The sequence below is a fragment of the Molothrus aeneus genome, chromosome 13 (genome assembly GCF_037042795.1).
Source record: "Molothrus aeneus isolate 106 chromosome 13, BPBGC_Maene_1.0, whole genome shotgun sequence".
NCBI classification, from domain to species: Eukaryota; Metazoa; Chordata; class Aves; order Passeriformes; family Icteridae; genus Molothrus; species Molothrus aeneus.
The window spans coordinates 17,390,575-17,411,952 of record NC_089658.1 but is presented as its reverse complement, the minus strand read 5'-3'; the positions used below and the strand labels follow the sequence as shown (position 1 = coordinate 17,411,952).

At 38.1% G+C, this 21,378-nt stretch overlaps 1 protein-coding gene across 1 annotated transcript; it reads right to left on the bottom strand.

Annotated features, from left to right (window-relative positions):
- Positions 1-317: 317 nt before the first annotated feature.
- On the bottom strand, positions 318-19,779 carry ASB7 (ankyrin repeat and SOCS box containing 7). The gene is made up of 4 exons (XM_066559011.1): positions 19,766-19,779; positions 16,441-16,701; positions 8,686-9,291; positions 318-1,929 (listed from the first exon to the last, which is right to left on the bottom strand). The coding sequence occupies exons 2-4, from the start codon at positions 16,649-16,651 to the stop codon at positions 1,910-1,912; spliced, it is 837 nt and encodes a 278-aa protein (XP_066415108.1). The 5' UTR covers positions 16,652-16,701; positions 19,766-19,779; the 3' UTR covers positions 318-1,909.
- Between the last annotated feature and the right edge of the window lie 1,599 nt (positions 19,780-21,378).

Sequence of the window (21,378 nt, the reverse complement as noted above, 5' to 3'; positions counted from 1 at the left end):
GGCTTTGGATGCAGCCAAACCCTCATCCAACAGAAAGGGATGAAAATGTGAATTAACCACTGTCCACAGAGGAAAAGCTTTACTGATGTCACACTGTCCTAGGCTGTCCTTTCTCCCAGATTTGCCCTAAACCAGGACAAATACAAACTTCAGCATTCCTGTCCAGGATTTTCCAAAATTATCAATTCTCTTTCAAGCTCATTCTTACCAGGAAACTACTCAAAATCAAACACCTTGAGAAAAATTGAGGTTTGGTCCCTGTAACCAAAATAATCTCAAAAAATTTAATCAAGTCTTGTATCTGAATGCACCCAGCAATGGATCCCAAGGAAGAAAGAAAGAGAAAAAGAGCAGAACAACAGACATTGAGAAATCCTGCCCCAATAAACCCTTCTAGCTTTCAGCACTGGTGCCTTTGGGCCTTCCTAGCCCAGAGATTGCACACAGATCTATGTCTTTAATAGCTGTGAATAGCTTGTCCTTTGTAAATCTGTCTAGTGTTTTTTGAACCCATTCATACTTTCAGTATCCAAAACATCCTGTGGCAACAAATTTCACAATATAATTAGGCGTTGGCTGGAAAACTGCAAAGTAATTTTATTTATTTTAGATCTGCTTCCTGATGGCTTTGTTGCATGCCTGCCATTCTTTGAGTTACAAGGAAAATAATGAATAATTGTTCCCACGCCAGTCATGGTTTTACATACCTTTATATAAACCTCCATCCTCCACTCCTGCTTGGTACCTCTTCCCAAAGCTGAAAACTGCAGCTAACAACCCCCACCATGGGAACCACTCCAAACCTCTGAACAAACTGCCTGCCTTTGTGCTTTTTCCTCATTCTGCTACAGCTTCTTTGGAGTTATTCCAGTAACACATCAAAGCTGTGCTAATCAATATTTTGATCATCAACTTAACTGTGTAAGCCTCTTTTTCTTAATTTTTTTTTTCCTCCAAGCCAAGACTTGGTTATGGGACCTGATGAATGCAAAATTCAAAACACTCAGCACCCTGAACAATGTAGGTGCTTCCGTTGGTATCTATAGAAATGGGCTGACAGACAGGTAGGGATTTTTAGACACTGGGATTTATCTTAAGCACTAAAATTATCCAGGGCAAGCCAGCAGAAGTAATGCATGAAAATAGTCTCAGTCTGCTTTTAAGGAAATTAGGTTAGAAATTAAAAAAACATGAAAATTTTGAGTTTCCTTTATGTAAATTGAAAATACTTTTATTATACTTATCACCACCTAAATGTCAATTTATTTTTAGTTAAATCCTTCATCCATTACTTAGAACACAGACCAATGGTTACTTTATCCACCAGTGGTTTCTTCTTGGCAAATTTTTTTCCACCTGAAGGAAAGAATTTAGGCAACTCAGACAACAGAATGCTCAAACTTCAGGGAAAGGAAAGTTATTTTGGTAAGAAATTAAGCAATCTTAATGGTGATAAAGAAATTGTTCTGATACTTTAAAACAGGGCTCAGAAAGCAAAAGTTCACTGCAAACAGCAGCATTAGAAAGGATAAAGGACTAGAGGACTTTGTGCATTTTCTGTAGCAGAGTACACAATAAATCAGCTATGAGACACTGATTTCTGGTTTCAGAAATAAATGCCTTTTAATTAACATCCTACGTGGTTTTTGAGAACATAAAAGAACAGACAACTTAAAATACCCAGAAGAAATTGGTCATCAGTTAATTCAAAAAGACCTGATTATCAAATGTATGACATTTTCCCCTGATAAGCCTAAAAAATATTTCCTGGGAATGTGTTAACAATGGACATTTCCAGTGTTAAGCACCAGTTGCTACATCTAGTGGCTGCTGGTGTCTTAGGTCACGCCTTGCAAATTCCAGGGTTATTAATGCATTTGTGATTTATTAGAAACGGTGTCTGGAACACTTACTCATTCTTGGTTGCATCTGAATGAAAAAGAAAAAAAAAAATAAAGGATTACAGACCGATGTCAGTGAACCTTAGTTTGGCAAATGAAAAATGTTATTAGTAACTTGGCAAAGTAAGACAAGTTAAATGATGAATAAAGTTCTCTTTAAAAACGATTAGGAAGTTGCAGCTTTGGTTATATCCTGCAGCACAAGTTTGGGAAGTTATTTAGGCAAATAAGCTGGAAAGGAAGAGAATTAAAAGAGAAAGAAACAAAAATCCCCACAAACATGAAAAGTAGGATTGGCCTAATTACCACTATCATGCAAAACAGGCACATAAAACTACTGATCACCTTAAAAACACCCAGCGCATCCCTGAAGGGCCACCTTGCTGCTGTTATTCTGGATTTACTCATGTGTTCACTAAATCGTTACATGCTGCAGTCAATTTATTTTGCAAGATTTAAAGCAGTAATCAAAGAAATTAGAAGTATTAATTACAGGGAAAAGAAGCACAGTTCATCTTTTGCCTTCCAGAGCTTGTGCTCTGTGCTGAAGGGAAAGCAGAAACCCCCACCAATGCAATTCTTGTGTATGGTGTCCCAAACCTGACAGAAAAGCTTCTTCCAAACAGAAGAAGTGTTAGGCATGACTTTAAAGAATCAAGAGGAATTGCTTTTTGATTTTTTTCTAATCTAGATGCAGCAGACTTCAGTATGTATAAAATTTAAGCATTTTCCTAAATCAGTTCTTCAGCTGCTAACAAAGTTTCTGAGCTTTCTTCCACTTAAAGAATTATTTTACTTGGATAATGAAATGAGCCTTTTAAATTATTATTAAAAGATCAGCCTTTGCTGGTAAAGCAAAGGGAAAAAAAACATGTTTTAACAGCAAGAAATTATTACAATTAATCTAAATTTCCACTCAAAACTCCATTCCTTTTCTTTTTGCAGTTTCAAGATTTTTCTGGTATGATAACAGAGTTTTCTGTTGTATCCCACAGGCAGACAAATCTTCCATTTAGGATCTGCTACCTGGCCAAAGAACTGTGTCAATGTTAAAACTGCTCTGCACTTATACCTGTGCCTTCCCTCTGCAGACAATGCTCCCCAAGAAATAAAACACTAACTCACCCTATAAGTCTATGTTTAAGGACTATTAAGGCATATTTGTGATGCCTCTGATAACAATCTTTTTTGGGGACTTTAATCCAGTGCTGTAAAGCTGGAAAAGAGGAGTCCCTACCCATTTCCTCCACTGCAGATAGAGAGCAAAAAAAAATCCATGTAAAAATACAATGCAACAATCATGAATTGACCTTTCTGTTACCCACAAGAAAACTTGGGAATGACTGAAATTAATACATTGTAGGCTGCAAGAAGATCCCCTCTGATGTATTGTTCTAACTACTAAAAGAAAAATACTTTTAAAGCAAACAATCAGTGCCATAGGTTTCAAGTGGATAGGCTGATTCTGAAGAAATTAAAAAATGAAAAATAACATCAGTGACATACTTCAGAAGCCGCCCACAGTTTTCTCTACAATATTAATGCATCTCTCTAAAAAACCTTAGAGTGGCATTTCTCAAACTGAGCCTCTGCCCCTCCTGGGAATTCTGAAAGGCTGAAAACAGTAGCGAGAAACCATTTGGTAATTTCTTTTTAGCTACAAAGGGAACTTAAAAATAAAAATCATCTGAAACATTTTACAAAATACATTGAAACCAGGCTGATGTATGCTGGCAACAGCTCAGCTCCTCTAGAATATCAGGAAAAGTATTTATTTCTGCAGCAAGCCCTTCAACCCATCCCTTATTTCACAGCGGTGAGGGAATGCAGCTACTGCCAGCAATTAAACTGAGTTCTGAATTTGTTGACTTTTTTGAGGGGGGGGGAAATGAAAAAGATAATTGAAGTTATAAACTGGAAACTCACACCCAGCAGCCACGAAACACACTGGGGAGGATGCACAAAAATGGGATCACAGGGAAAGGCTGGGATCACCTAGGGAGTGACTGAGGCTGAGCCAAGGGGAGCTTGGCTGCTCAGTGCAGTAGGTGTAAAATTTAGGAAATGCACTGCTTGTACTCTGTATAAAACAACTGCAGAAGAATTGGAGATTATTGCAATAATTGCCAACATTCAAAACATCAGAAAAAGCTAATAACAAAAATCTAGAGGTCTAAAATATTAATATCAGACATGCAGGGATGAGTGTAGAATCACAGAGTGCGCATTGAGAGCGTGAACAAATCCCTCCAGCTCGACAGGACATGGAGAGCTTTTTAACTGGATATCAAACAAGCTATTTTAAAAGTTCTAATTTAATTTTGTGTTCAATATGTCTCTGCTAGAATGTCTGAGCCTGACATATGTTTTCATTGGTCTCTGAAAAATAATTCCCCACAATGAGTTTTAGATGTCTATTAAATTTCAGTCTATCTGGCACAGAAATTATGTACTATTTTGGACTGAAAATTCCTATATGAAAAAGCAGAATATCAGTAAGGCTCAATGTTATACTTAACAGGTGTATTTGGCAATGAAATTTAGATTTGAATATGCTCGCAAAGGTATTTTTTAAAAAAATTGTGACATCTCTGTAAACTCAGTCTCACTGAAATTGCTATGGAAATGCAGCTAAGAATTTCAACACCATAATGTTTATCTATTTTTAGGAGACAGTAAGTAAAGTGCTCTGAACATCAAGACAGGTTTAAGATGCATTGTTATGCTATTTTAAAATTATTTTTGCAGAGTAGAGCATAGGTGTACAAATGGGAGTAGAGCATGGCTGTACCTTAAGTGCCACATATAAAAATAGTCTTTAATTTTTTTTTAATGTAGGCCTCTTAAAAAATTCCTTCAAAGTAAATAACTTATATGCCTACACAATATGATTCAACTACTTAATATAGTCAACTGTAGAGTAGAAAATTAAAAAATAATCCCCTTATCCCAGTTCCCTGTTTAACTGGATGACAAAGCAGACCTTAATCATCACTGCAAGATTCCAGCAGCACCCAAGGAAACAAGTAAAGCCTGAGATTCCAGTAAAGATCTGCTGTTATTACAAACACAAAAACACCATTTCCTTTGAAATTATCCATGAAATAAAATATGTAGAAATCTACTAAATTCACTATGACACTTCTGTATTTATAAAAGTTAAAACTACGCAGAGAGAAACTTTTAAAAATCTTCTTCCAGTTAAAAAATAAAATTCTAGTGAAAAGTTATCTTGATTTAGCCAAGGGGTAGAGACAAAGGATGTATAGGATTAAGGATTTCCTTAACAGAACTTCTGTCTCAGTTATTCTGTATATTTACAGTGCTGTATAAATTTAAACACAAAATTACACTCTCTAGTCAAAGCCAAAGAACTGCCCTTTGAAAAATCAGAAAAGGAATGCAGCTGAAACATTTGCAGTTAAAGTCACTGGGTGACCTTCAGATGCTGTTCCAGAACTGAACTGGGTTCTTTGGTACCTGGTTCCACACCAGCCACATCACACTGCTCTGGCCAGACCATTTCCTGAGCTCTGCCTCGACACAGACCAGCAGCTCCTCACAGCCTCTCCTGCTCCTGAGCTGAACACAAATTCAATTAAAGGGGGGCTATGGGGAGGGGGCAGTTTCCAGGCTTTTGTAAAATTCCCTTATTTAAAGATGCTAATTGAAATTTCTAATGTCTTGAAGCTTACTTAAGCCCTTACATATTTTTCTAACACTTGCATTTTTTCTACCTCCCACATTTGTTTTTATAAGTTTTAATATTCTCAAATCCCATTCAACTTCAAAATAAACAATTTCATCCAGGACTGTGATTGCACACTAATTTTATAAATATATACACTACCAATAATAGTCTCTATGTATCTCTATCTTTCTATATATCATATACATGCTTCTCTACTTTAATTTGCATTAGTGCATTCCAAGCTTATCACATTAACACTCCTGAAGAGGCAGGTTCAGGCCATGTGGAAATGGAAACATTTACACTGCTCCAAACCAACTCTTTATCAAATGATCTTAGGTACTATGGTGGCTGCCAATAAACGTTTTTTGAATTAGGAAAGTGTAATACAGATAAGGAGAAGGAAGGTGATTAATAAAATCATTGAGCAGTTTTCATCCTCAATATTTTTTTTCCCAGGGAGACTTTGCTTATTTCTGTATTGTAAAAAAGAGAGAGGGGGAAAAAGAAAAACACACAAGTCTGAACACCAAGACAACAGCAGACTCATGGTCAAAAACTCTGTTGTTCCTAACTTCCAGCTTTGTGCTTAAATACTGAGACACAACTATAGAATAACTTCCTCTTGGAATTATTCTAGGAGCAAAGGAATCTCTACCTGTAACCAGGAAGAATATCAGACCTTCAGGGTCAAACCCCAAAATCCAATATCTTCTTGCAGACTCTCAGGGCCAATACTGAGTATTTCTGAGAGCTTGGTTTCTTGCCTGTTATTCCCAACCGGGGACCTGGGCTAAAGGCTGCCATTATTACCGATTACAATACCTACCAAAACAAAAAGAAATTCACAAATGATGTTTTCTGAGAAACTGAAACTGTACAAATACGTTTTCCAAGTATAAAAAAATAGCTACTCACAGCTTACATGTAGACTAATCAATAGTATCCCATTTATGTGCAGCATGCAACTGCCTTCACTTGACACAGATCGGTTTGGTAACTTTGATATTTAATATCTATTAATCTTTAACCTTCAAAATGTTAACCTACTGTAAAAATATAAACTATTTCCTGTTTTACTATCAAATATACTCTTCAAAACTTCAGATGCAGATATAAAACTTGCAGCTATGGATTTCTGTATCAATCACTTAGTATAAGATTCAAATAAACTGAAGTTCCCGTTAAGCCCCACAAACAAGGCACTGTTGCCAACCTCAGAAGAGTTCCAGGAAGAATTCCAAGAAAAAAATTGTCCAAAAATTTTGTAAATTTTTTTTCTAGAAAATACATATTGCAGTAGACCCATAAGCAAGATTCTTCCCCAAAGTACTACAGAATAAGATCTCAACAATTCCCTGTACAGGCAGACTTAACTGGGAACTCCACTATCAAAATGCCAGCTTGCTCTTTATCCATCTCATCTCTCATACAGCACCTTATTAATTATTCATGAAAAGCAGGGAAGACAGTGTTTGGATATTTACAAAAAGGGCAGCAGAGTTTGTTTACAGTGCTTTGTAAACATATATTGATAATTATTTTGCTCAGAAGCAGAGAGCTGTTTTTGTCAGCACTGCTTTCCCAGTTCTCCCTCCAACAGCACAGAACTGGGACAGTTCCAACACTGTTACACTGGCCACAAATTAAAGCTACTTTTTTTTTGTAGCAGAATTTACTTCTCACTTAACATTAAACCCTTAAGGTATGGAATCTGCATGCTGAAAGTTACAGTACCTGTTTCCTTTGGTCTTTAGACACTGAGGAAACAGGGGAGCAAACTAAGCTTTCATGCTTACTGATACATCCTAAGACTGAAACACTGCAAGTCTGGATATTATATCATCTCCTAAAATCCCTAAAATTCCTGACACTGCAACTATATAGTGAGAGGCTTCCAAAAAGGAAACCAGAAAGAAATGTGTTTGAATGAGAAGGGGCAGGCAAATTAAACCCAAAATGCTTAATTGCTTGTATATCTTGTTACCAACTTCCACCTTTCCAGAAATTCTCTTTCAACTTCAGATATGAACAAAAACAACACCACAAATCATTATAGAAAAAGAAAGGAAATTCCAAATGCTTATTTGTGTCAGCTACTGACAACAGATCTCAGCTGATTCACTTCCAGCCCACACTGACTTTCAGTTTCTTTACAGAATATATAGGTTATCTAATTCTCATTAAAAAGTTACCACATTCAAAAAAAAGGAGATGTAGGGGACAAAAAAGGATATATGAAACACCCCATCCTCTATATTGCAGAGATCATTCTAGTTGGATGATAATTTACCAGGCCATCTTAACATATTTGAATTGGCAAATGCTGCCAAATGCTTATCAGCAATTCCTATATGCTTTAGGAAATACTGTGATTATGAAACATTAGTACAGCATTCCATGTTGAGAGAGGAAAACTTTCAGTAGATCTAGTGCACCAAAAACTGGGAATCAAAAGCGATCCAGAAATTTGGAGCCCAATACTTTTTCTAAATATCAGAAGTCACGATGAATTAAAATCTCTCGTATTTCAAAGACATCAACAAAATCAAATCAAAGCTACACAGCACATGAAATCCCTTCAAGTTGCAGGAATGAACTGTGGCATTTTTTTGTCTGGTTTAAGGGAGGGAAGGAGGGAATGTGGGAGAACACAAAGCAGCCAAAGCTCTCTTCTGCCCTAGTTGTAGTGCAGATGAAAAAGCCATCGACTGCCGAGGATTTGCATGGCAATAAAAAAGCAAAACAAAAGACACTAAAAAACCCCTAAACAAACAACAAAACCAAACTCAAAAATCTTACGTGCTAAGGCCAGAAATAAAATGAGATTTTACAGTTCACTCTTTTAAAATCAATGCTTCCCATAGATATTTAAACAAAACTAATTTAAATGAAGTACACTTAACATTAGCTCCTTTGACAAGTAAGAGTTTCCCAGTATCACAATCCCTTCACCTTCCCAGAAATTTTCTAGTGCATTTAAATAGCATAAAGGGGCAGAGAGGAAGGTTTGTTTTTTTTCCTGGGGGCTAAATTCAAAGAAGGCTTTTAGAGGACATTGTGTCCTGTGATTAACTTCTCTTACATACATACTTGTCACTTCTTGTAAGAAATCCAGACAGGGTCGGCTACTTCCAGAAATACTTATTGAAACAGCCAGTGGGGTCTGTCCTTCATAGTTCCTTGTGTTAGTGTCTGCTCCGTAATTATACAACATTTGTGCACAAAGCACATCATCTCTAAGAGCAGACAAGTGCAAGGGTGTCTGTCCATCTTCCAAGCGCCCCAAGTTTGTATCGGCCCCTCTCTGGAGGAACATTCGGCAGTACGAGTGATTGCTTTTGATCACAGCGTATCGCAACAGGAAACCGTTCTGAATGTCGATGTTGGCATTGTGGTCCAGGAGGATTTTCACACAGCTTGACCTCTCCCGGATAATGGCCAGCTGGAGTGGTGTAGTACCTTTATCACTGAGCGGATCAACCTCAGCCTTGAACTCCAGGAGGAGCCTGACAAAGGAGTCCCTGCCGTAGTGAGCAGCGACGTGCAGGGGAGTCCAGCCGTCGTTGCTCTTGGCGTTAATGATGTCGCTCCTGTAGTCGGATTCCAGCATCAGGCGCGCGATCCTCGCCCGGCCGTGCATGGCTGCGTAATGCAGAGCAGTGAAGCCTCCAATTAAGTCCTTAACTGTGGGATCAGCTGAAGTTAAAATAAAATTTAAAAATAATTAGAAGGCGTTACGGTAATCCGGTGCTGGAAAAAAAAAAAAATTAAAAAAAAAAAAATTCGAATGGTAATTGCTAGTCTTTCCAGGCATAGCATGACAGGAGTTTTTGTACTTCAAACTAATTCTTGCTTTCATGAACATGCTATTTTTAAGACAAAGTTAGAAAAAAAAATTTTTTGTAACTCGTTCTTAAATACAATTTTTTCCTCATACATATGTTTCCATTTGACAAATACTCTTCCACATCTTCCAAGCACTCTTAGGAATTAATTACTAATTACTCAAATCTTTCTGTCCATCCACAGTTTTCCCCCAGCTCTACAATTTTACATTTCTTTCTCAATGTTCAACTTTTTATTTTCCCTTGTGTTGCTTCTTGGTCTTAAAAAGAAGCATGTGTAGAAACATCTGCTGTCCCAAATTGCGGATGTTTTGTGGTCTGGCAGCATTGTATTGTTTTTAGGGTGTAATGCTGTATTAGGTAAAATGTTTCTCTGTGGTCTGCAGGATTTCCAAAGCATGTAGGATATATGTTATTTTAGATTATCTTGATAAAGTCTCTTTTCATAGATGATGAATCTGTTTAGAACCTGTTCTGAATTTATAGTTTCACAAGAATTCAGGAATGTAAAAACCCACTTCTGAAAGGAGTCAGATAAACTGTTAGTGCAGAGTACAGGTAATTACAGATTTATTTCCTCTTCACACAGCACAAACACTCAGACTGATTTATTAATTTAAAAATTAAAATAATCCAATCAATTTACCTAATTTCCTCAGGACACCCAATCTTGTTATACAAGTGACTAATTAATTACCCAAGGCAAGGTGCCATTTCTCAGCTAGAGAACAAGCCAGGCTTTGAAGTTTCTCCTTCCACCATCCATGGGTGCTACTGTTGGACACTAAAAGGTACCAACTACAGTGTGGAAGTCTGAACACTTTCCCAGCCTCAGTTAGATACCATCTGCACCAGAAGACCTGCTCTAAGTTCAAAACACAATATTAATTGCAGGCTACCCTAGACTGAACACACCTGAACACACAAAGGTGCAAACACAAAACAGGAATAAGGTTCCCAACACACTGTGATCATATCCAGGTAACACCAAGACAGTTATTATACCAAAATGAAAAGACTGGAAGGAAGGAGTAGAGAATACAGCTGCAAAGATGATCCAGCAACTTTAAGGATATTTCTAAATGGAAAGAGAAGATGGAGAGGAAGGAAACAAACTAACAAAAAAAAAAAAACCAACATAAAAATGAATGCAGCCTGGCTACACAGAGAAATAAGATGTGAGAACTGCCTCTAGTGCACAGAACAGGAATAAACACAGAAATAAGGGATATGTTAGGGGAAGTTTAGTTCCTTGCTAGTGACAGCTTTCCTAATCTCCCATGAAAAGCAGAAGTCTCAGTGCTCTGAAAAGTCACACTAACCTGAGCTAAAGGAATGAATGCAGCACCCACAGCTCAGCAGGAAAACGCAGCCAGTGACTGAATGGGTGTTCTTAACCTGCACTGTGATCACATCCAAAACGCAGCAAATAATCAGCACAACCCACACAAAGATAATATTTCAAAGTGATGCTGCTCCCAGGGTATCTTTATTCACAATAGCTCAGACTATTCTACATTGACTTCTGAGTGGTGATAAATAAAGTGGGTAACAAGCATGAGAACAAGCAGAGGGATGGTACAATCTGAGGGGCAGAACTGGGGACAAAGAGAGACATGATGGAGAGGAGACAGCAGCACACAGAACTGTCTTCCACCAAAAACCATTTTTAAAAGAAATAATGTTTCAGTTGTACCTTCTCTCTCCCACACTGCATAAGGCATGCAAGGCATCATTTCTACCCCCAGACGAGGTGCAGGTCATTGCCAAAGCCTGTTTAATCAGTGCCATTTCCAAACTCAAGCAGATATGGCCCAACTTTTGTATGTGCATCTATATGCACTTTTATACTGGTTGTTGTAATCCAAACCAAACAATTTGCTTGCAACACAAGGATGCCTTTTACCTACAGTTTTAAGCACCTTTCCACACCTTCCTTACTCCCAAAATGTCATTGCTTTTGACCACTTAAGTGAACCAAAAAATTACTAAGTCATGTAAGAGAAGTTTCTTAAGAAGGATAGGAAAAAAAGCCTCACAGTTGGGCAACCAAGCAAAACAAACAACCAACTTTTCCATAACAAACCCCTTAGAAAAACCTCGTGAAAATATACTGTAATTCCCATTAAGAGTATGGATTTCTAGTGAGCCAACAGTCTGCCTCCGGATTAGAGAAACAATTTCAACAGGATCGAAAGGTCTGTTGCTATTCCATCAATGTCCTGCTGCCACCTCCTGGAAAACTCCCGAATTTCACACGAGCTTTTAGCACAGGCTGGACCTGCATGAAGTTGCAAACCAATTCCATCCACCCAGTCCCTGTCTTAGTAAAAGTAACACCCCAAAGCTGATGCTGCCTGAAGAACTTGTGCTGCTGTGGGGCTTTTTTCTGATTTTTCTAAAATTTTCAGTATTGGTATCATGTGGTAAAGCAACTCTCTTCCCCTGGAACATGAGCAAGGTAAAAATGAATTGGGAATGACTCTCAGATAACCTTTTAGAATCTGCAGAGGGGTAAAAGCTACCTGGCAATTTTAGCTAGAAAAGGATCAAGCCAGCACCTGCCAGCAGTTCTCTAGCTCATCTCCATTCTGACTGTCAGACATTTCTTTCATTCCAAGCTTCCCATTCATATGGGGAGAGCAGATTATAGAAACGTGAACAACTGCATTTGGTCACTTCCAATGTTCTCAAATATGAGGCAAAATATAATGGGAGAAAACTTGAACAGCTTATCAAGGGTACCAATTACTGCAATCAATCTCACTCCAGATAGAAAATCTGTAGCATTGAATGACACTAAGATTATTTTATTATATGTGAAAGTTGGGCACATAAACTAGATATTAAATAGTTATTTAAAGTCCACTGTTAATAAAACTCTAATACTGCAATCTAGAGGATATATAGATTGATAAATAAAAGACTCATATTTCAGAATTTCAGTTTACAGCTCAGTGGGCCAGTTTTCCTTTTTCCTTGACACCTTCCTTAGGTCACTCTATCACAGTAATTTGGAAGCTAAGAAAGCAATGCTTAAGCAATGCTTCTGGCTTCATTGAGTACTTCTATTATTTCAAGCTTATTTCCCTCAGCTGGGGCTTAATTTTGACCACAAGGTTTAGAAGCATGGCTACATGCAGCTTCTGTTTTGAATTTCCTAAGATAACATTGATACAGAAGATGTCCAGGAAAGCATTACTGTTCAGAGACAGAAACACTTTAGGAGCTTAGGGGGGGTGAGCATTTGGCATTCTCTAGATCCTCCCAGACTGTGCTTGACCTTACTGAAATTTAGATACCTTGAAGCCAAGACTAAAAATAAATAAATAGGGCTGCTTGGCTACTTTCTCTTACTATTTCATTTCTAGGAGCTTTAGTGAATTACTTCTTCATTTTAATATGAATAACCAGAAAGTGCTCAGTTAATATTGAGAAGGTATCACCAAGGGACAGCTAACTGGACACTTTGAAGATTTTAGCTTGTTGTAACATTAATAGCAGTGGTTGGAAATTAATAAAATATTTCTTGTCTGGTGTTGGATGTTCTGTCTCTGTATGTCATATTAAAAATTTACAAAGTACACTAAAGGGAAAACAGGCTTGTTTTACTAGATTACAAAGGATTACTAAAAACTGCACTCTGTTTTGGTGTTGCTTTGTGACTCTGGACAATTTCTATGGGTGGGAAGGGATGGCTTCATAGAATATTCACTTTAATAAAGTGAGACAAATACACTAAGAAAGTAAAATTAATTATTTCTTATGAAAACTAAGTTTCTCCATGGTTATGATGAACTTTCTGCATTTCACCAGTTGATAAATAGTATTTGTTGTCTGACTTATCCCCTCTCTATCTAGTTGGCATTTTTGTTGGCTTCATCCTTTAGTCTGGAATGGGTTTTTTTTGCATTTTCCCCATCTATCTGTGTCTCCTTCCTCAGCAGATAATAAAAAGCTTCCTGCTGTTCCACCACCTCCACTCAAACAGCCAATCTGCATGCACAACACTGTCCTCTGGCCCTTTTCTTTGCTGGTGAGCAATGATGGAAGAGAAAAAGCAAAAGCAGGAGGTGCACAGGTCATGACTCCCATATGAATCTACTTTTTATTTCCAGGTCAGTGACCAGATTCCTTCTCAGCCTTTATTAGCCCAACTCAGCCTCCATCCCACCAGCAGGCTATGCTGGGAGCCTTGCAGCATCTCAGATCTGAGGCACAGCACTCTGCCCTCAGCAGCAGCCCACTGTGCTTTTCCCATTCTTATTTTCCCCATGAAAATATTCCCAGCTCTGCTCAGCTCCATCACCCTCCAGACAGCCACAACCACCACCAGCCACCCCTTCCTTCCCATCTCAGTTCCCTCTTTCCCCCAGAACCCCCTCTCACTGTCAATTTATTACCAATATATAGTTCAACACTCTCTATTTTACCAGAAGATTCACAACAGAAAAGGACTTTTTCCTTCAGCCCAGTATCTTTTTTTGTTCCACAGGGATTAAGCACCAGCAGCAAAACAATCCACTCCAGAGGGAGAAAAGGAGAGACCACGTGAGCAAAGGTAGACACAAACCTCGGCCTAATGAGGGTGGCATGATTAACTCAGCTTGTGAGAGTCAACTCACTTGCTACTTAATAACTCATTTGTGACATTATTATGTGATAAATACTCATTATTTTTGTGCCTCTGTTTTGAGGGTAAATGAGGCAAGGCAGCAGGCAGTGCCAATTTTGGGGAGCGAGGCTCAGCTGCAGGGAAGCTGCTGTGGATGACTAAACCTCACACTATTTGTTACTCAACTTTCTCATCCTGGTGATTCAACTCCAAGCTGCCTCAGGACAAAGGTGTTTCATTACTGGCAGTTTTCATGAGGCATCACATTCAGCTGCTACTTTGTATGGGAAAGAGTAACAACAAAAATAAAAACAAACTGCTGCATCAGCAGCTATGTATTATGAAAACCTATAAAATGAAAATACATTGGAATACAGAAGGGATTGGGGGTTTTTTATCATCTTCAAACTTACAGATAAAAAGTTAAAAGCAATGTCTGTGACTTAAAGCCTTAAACTTTTGAAGGTTTGAGATTATCCGCATATATTACTTTTAAAAAGTGGAATTTAAAGTTATATACTGCATAGAAATATTTTTTTTTCCCCTTCCAAAAAGGCCATGAGGGTTTGCCCTTTCTATGTGGTTACAATCTGTAGTAAGTTCATCCACAGAGTCCAGTTGCTCAGGCTGTATCTCACCACTGCTCTTAAGGAACAAATCACTGATTGTGCCATCACCACAGCCTGTTAATGCCACTCCACTTTCAGGATGATCCATAAGCTGACAAACCCAGTGACAGAAACAAGGGGTCCATATGGCTCAGATACACAAAGCATCAGGAAGATCATTTCAGTTTCCTTGGGACTGAGCACCTCATCATTCATTTGGTAAGAACAGTGCTAGAATAGAGGATGCTGTGGAGAATATCTACTGATTTCCTCTCCAGCACCACTTTAAAAGGGATGATCATCATTAGGATGATCCCTTTCTAAAGCTTCAGGTGGCCTTGGAATATGATAAAGCAATGAGAAATTCTGACTGTACCACCTGAGGCATAATAATCATCACCCACATGAGTACCACTTAAATCAACAAAACTCAGTCAGCTCTTGAAATAAAGTTCCATCGTGGCTGGATGCAGGAGAGCTGTAAACTCATCTGGATTAGCTGACAGTGAAGTCCTTGCACAAAGAGGACTGTTTTCACAAAGTTTAGCAGATTCTGTTAAAGCCTATATTAAATTTAGTCTTTAATGCAATTGGTTAACTTGCTTTAGAATTCTGAAACAAGCTTCCCTAGGATTTAAATTCAGGGATCTGCCTTCCTCTAATAATACCCACTAAGAGAGAAGAGAACTGTGTAGTGAGTGCATTTCATTTTATAATGAGTCCTTATAATGCCCTATTTTCATAATGCTTATTCATTCCTTGAACAATTCCTAGGCAATGCTGGGGGGAAATAGTTATTAAAATATAAAGCTAAGCTGTGATGTCATTCACAGAGTATGCATCAGAAATAAACAAATATTAAGAACAAAAGAATAAAAAATAATAATTACAAAAGATAACCAGAAGTATTTTATATCTAACCAGTGCTGGAAAGTTCTGCAGTGCAAACTGGGACAGAAAGGTGTCAGATGATGTCCTAGGTCGGCCATATGATGTTCTATCCCCTGGGTTTGCTATATGGTGCTTTTATCCCCAACTGTCTGTTCTGTTTATGCTGAATAATAAGTTTTGCACCTTTAAGACTGTTCCAGAGAGTGAAGGGGGGGAGAGAAGCACGCAGTTTGTTTTCAGACACTGCACTCACTCCTCCACACCACTACTCCTAAACTGTTGTTGTCTGCAGATAGACAGACAGCAAAACAGAACTCTCACTTTAATTAGTTTGAACTAGCTAAAGCAAAAAAGTTCCCTAAACTAGAGATTTTTTTCCCTTTTTCTTTAAACCTATTTAAACCTACTCTAAACGAAACACCCAAAAAACCACCAACTCACAGCTACAGCCCACCAAGCCAGGCCTGAGCCACAACATTTCCAATGCCAAAAAAAACTAATAAAAGACTAAGTAAGCCAAACTGCAACCCAAAAAAGAGACTTTTCTGAGATGAAAAAAGAGTTTTAATCTCTTTTACAACAACAAGAAGTTTTATTATTTAATCTTATTTAAGTTTTATTACTTAAAAACCAATTTTTCCAATTTTCCCCAAAAAAATGTTTGTTCCCAAACCAATTAAGAAAAGAACCATTTAAATCTACTTTTCTAAAAAAAAAAAAAAACCCTTAAAAAGTTCTCTTCCAAATTTACCCTAAACAAAAAAAAAAAAGATAAGTATAAAGATTTTTCTCTGCGGGGAAGTCCCAAATTTACCCTAAAGCAAATTTACCTGAAACCAAAACAAATATAGGTGAGTATAAAGACTTTTCTCTGTGGGGAACTCACCTCCATGCTCCAGAAAGACACGGACACATCTCTCCTTGCCCCTTGCTGCAGAGAAGTGAAGCAAGGTCCAGCCGTTGGCGTCGCGGCCGTTGGGGGAATATCCCTGCTCCAGCATCTTGCGCACGGTGTGGACATCGCCGGCGGCCACGGCAGCCTGGATCTGCAACTCTTCCTGCAGCTCAGGGTTCCTCCTGCAGTGGTGGTGTAACATCCTAGCTGAGTCTGGCCTTTACAGGAGCCTCATGAGCTCACACGAGTCACCTTCAGTCAATGGGAAGCAGGAATAAATTAGGATTGGGATCAGAAATGGGGGATGTAGGAAAGAAAGCATCGCGTTCTGTTAATCCTAAGACTTCTCTCTGTATGCTGGAAAAGTGATGTTACACAGAGGATAAACCCCAAATGATCTCACTCTTATTAGCAAAATCATAGTACATGGTGACATCACTGAAATGCAAAAGAAAAGGACACTTGCACATTATAAATAGTAAATGTTTTCTTCAGAAGTGACAGCATCAAACAGGAGCTCACAATTAAAGCAACCGAGCAATGAGCAAAATGAAAAATCTCCAGAAGCCACCATCCATTTCAAAATCACACTGTGGTTAATATCACTACCTCCAGAGACACTGGTTAGATGGATTATCCAAACTAAGGAATGGATGACCCAAACAGTTGCAGGGAACTGCATTGCTTCAGTGAAAATATCTTACCAAAAGAATCCTGTGACCTACTGCATGTGAGTATTAGTAACACTAATGTTCAAACTGAAAACTTTAATTATCTTTTTTCTTTAATTAGAGTCTACTGTTTGTATTCTGGTTTGAGCATTTCTTAATTAGTACACACAGGCTGCAAAGAACTTCTACATTCCAAAAATCAAATACAAGGATAATATTATATGAGACCTGAAAATACATTTAAGTGCAGTTACTACAGTCCTGTCAAACACCATGAGAACATATGTCAGAATAATTCCATTTATAATTACCTTGATACAGTACATGACAGCTGGGCCAAAAGGGTATCTAAAACAGCCACTGTAAAAGAGCCTAGAAGGAAGCACACCTTGGGAAAGAGAGAAATACTGTGTACTCCATGCTCTGTTTGAAAAGTCTCACCTGCAGTTCTACTTGGGGACAAGAAAATGAACAGGTATTTAGGGATTGTTCCCCAGCACACAAAGTTAAATGATTGCATTTTCACATACATTGTGTATTATATCCCATAGTCCTAAAATAGAAAGGAGTATCAGAAGAAAGAGTAAAAGCAGAGTATGAGTAAGGTAATGCTGAGCAACAGGAGCCTCAGAAAATATTCAAACGTGGATGGATATCAACACAGACCTAGAAGATTAAAACCAGGAATGTATTTAAACTCCTGCAAAGTTAATCAACATTAAAGTACAAAGAAAAGTTCTAATGATGAAAATTAATTTCAAGCAAAACTTAAAATTTACAGGAATTTTGGGGTTTATTAGGATGTCAACACACATCATCTCCTAAACCTTCTTTTAGGTATCAAAAAGACTTCCAGATCCTCGTGATCCACAGGTCATTCAAAAGAAATTGCAATCACCTTCCCATATCCCACCGGACACTTGTTTTCCTGTGATGCAGGTATACCCACAGACAAGAGAAAAGGGAAAGCATCAATCACTGCCAACTTTGCAGACAAAGGCACAGTGTGTATTTGCTCTTCTACAACCTCATCAACCTCATCGTGCCTATGGTATGAAAGTTATTTATCTGCTTTTTGGAGAGATATAAACTTATAATTAACAGGTGCTCCAGTGACCCCACTTACCCTGCAAATATGGAAATTACACACAGCAAATGCCTGTCTTTGACATTTATAAATGCTTCAGTTTACCATGTATAGCAACAATCACTACTTCAGCATAGGGTTATTAAAGAAGACTTTTTAGCTCCATATGTTATACATGGCTTAGAAACTGGCTTTGTTTTGTTTTACAGTGTGGACTTCATTATCTGAGGCTGGAAGGAAAGGGGATTTACAAAGCAGCAACTGCCAACTCAATAGGTCAGCTTCTGCAGCATATTCCAAAAATCAAACTTGGTTAATCTGATGACAATGGAAGTATTTCTATTGACTCTAATAAGCTTTTGCTAAGCTCTTTTCTAAACTCCAATTAGCACTTCAGAACATGTTCACCTATAAGACAGGGAGCTTGACTTCACTCTGCATCACACTACTAACAGCACTGGTAATGAAATTCCAGCTGCAAGAGCAAGATCTTCTTTGGATTTGCAGGTGAAAACTGACAGTAGAATCTAACTGATGATGATGAGTCATGCAAATCCCTTAAAAAATTCTAATTCAGACCATGTCCCTTTTAGCCCTAGTTTCTGAATACCTACAAAAACAAGATATGAAAACTTTTTTTCAAATGAGAATATCTGATCAAAACTTAATGTAAACAAACTTTATGATGCCATTTTTACAGTCCTTTCTTGTAAAGGACCAATACTTGCAAGCCCTCAAGTGATCCTGAAGATTAAGGTCAGGCTAGTTGCTCAAAATGCTACAGAAAGAGATGGGATGACTAAAGAGATGAAATGGGATTTCTCATTTGAAGGGCCAGCAGTATTCCTTCCCCCTGCAACTCTCTGTGAAGACAGTTGGTTGAGGAAAAGCAGAGCTCTCTCTCACACTTCTCAGCTGGTGGGTATATTTGTAATGCAGCATTATAAAAAATTGGCATTGGCTCCATATGTTGCATGTGACTAGCAGAGCTTATTCAAATTAGCTGGTACTAAAGTACATAAGTACTAAAACATACAAAGCAGAAGACAAAGTCAGGCAGCTCCTTTTATCACTTGCACAGTTTCTGTAAATATCCACTCTTCCATCTCACCCCTATGGCAAGCAATGAAATTCAAATGACAAGAATACTTAACCATAACATTAAAGGTTTCAGGATAGTTTTAGGTACACACCAGCTTTGAAAACATTTTTACTTCTGCTCCATAGATCATTTAAAATTCCTGTTTGCAGAGCCCCATTTAAGACATCAATCTTTGGAGAAGAGAAGGAGGACTACTGGAAGTAGCCCTTTGGCATTTAATATTTAATGTTTTGCAACTGTAATCAATCTCGTTCAGAACTCAGCATGCATTTGGGTTGTTACATATTGGCTTTCTGCATGCAAGTAAAAAAACAAAAGGAAGCATAGGGGGGAAAAATAGACCTATATATTCTTGGTTAAAATGATTTTATAGCACCATGAAAATGGAGGACAGCAACAGTTACTTAATTGATTTTGCAAGTACAACAGGATAAACTCAATGTGGTCCTGAATTACCTTATAAGAGGTTGTTACTCTTTGATGGATGTCCCACTCTTCATTGTCTTCACTGTTCATAATCTTCTGTGCCCATGTGTGTCAAACAACCTGCTACCCCTTTAAAAAAATGGTATTTCTTGTTAGTTGTAAAGAATAAGAGCCAGAGGTTTACTTACTTTTACTTTGTTTGTGTGTGAGAATGCTACATTTTCATGCAGCTATGTCAGAAAAGACCCAAAGTGTGTTTTCTATCATTATCAAAGAGTCCTCCAGAGGCTGGGGAGGGCAGAGTTTGCTTCTGCCACATGAGGAAAAGGCTACAGGGAATATTTTATGGAAGACATGAGAAATGAGGGATGTGCTTCCTCTCTGGAGTATACCCTGAAGAAGTGGTCTACACCCTTCTCTAATAATTACATGTATCTGCCCCTCCTGTATGGAACAAGAATGTATACAAAGGTTACAGCAGGTATTTCTGCCTCACTGCTCAACACCTCCCTGTGGGAGTCAGATGCCAGGAAAAACATTCAGGATCCATTTAGTTCTTCCCAAACTACTTTTGTGGGCTTTTTATTTATTTATGGGGTTTTTTTATTGTTGTTTTTGTATGGGGTTTGGTTTTTGTTTTTTTTTTTAAATCTCCATCCCATCTCTGTTTCCCTAAGTAAAGAATAAAACCTGAACCCCTAGACCATTGAGTTGTGTCCTTCAGCTGGATTTGCAGAGCCATCAGCCTGTCTCCTGTCCCTCATGTGACAGCTCAAGCTGACACATGCTGTGTTTCACAAACAGGTAAAGCCACCTCCACAGTACAAGAAAACCACCAGCTCAAAAATCTTCACCCTTTCCTTCATATAGAAAAACCAGCCTTTTAGAATCAAGGTTTACCAAAAGCCAGTTACATCCCCTGTGCAGATTCCTCCTTCAAGTAGCCCCTCCTTACCCCCTCCCATCACCTGCAGTTAATGGGATCAGTCCTAGACCATTCCTGCTGTACTCATCACTGTTATTCCACTAATTCTTTCTACACCTTTATCTGACCTTTCATTTCCTTTGGCTGCAAACTTTTCGTGAAAGGCTCCCTTATCTCATCTGAGCACTGCAATCATGTAATAAACAATAAAACCATTAAATACTTAATTGTACAGCTGGTCACACAAACCCAACTGTGACTCGTTTCTTCTGCAAACGAGTTGCACCAGAGCAGTTCCCTGAACTGTGCAGCTCTCTTTTAGATTAAGTTAAATTTCTGCCACTTAATGCAACATAAAATCATCCTTTTGCAATGATAGCTCAAAGAGGAGGATGAAAAAAAAGCCCTTTTTATCCCTCTTATGCACATTTTCCAAGAGCTTTGCTTCCCAAGATAAAACATACAAGGTCTTCAGATATGCTTACAGCCCTGCACAAAACTGCACTGCCATGACCTAATTTGATCACATTTCTAGCCTTGTTTTTTTGCATAGATGATCAGTCGTTCACCTTTTTTTTTTTAATTTTTGCATGATTTTCACTTTAAAACCCACACATTTTTTATTAGCTGATGCAAATTAGAATTGCACTGACTTCACAGACTACAGACAAGGTAACAGATTGCTCCACTAAAAAAGTAACAAGCTTTTTCCCCCCAA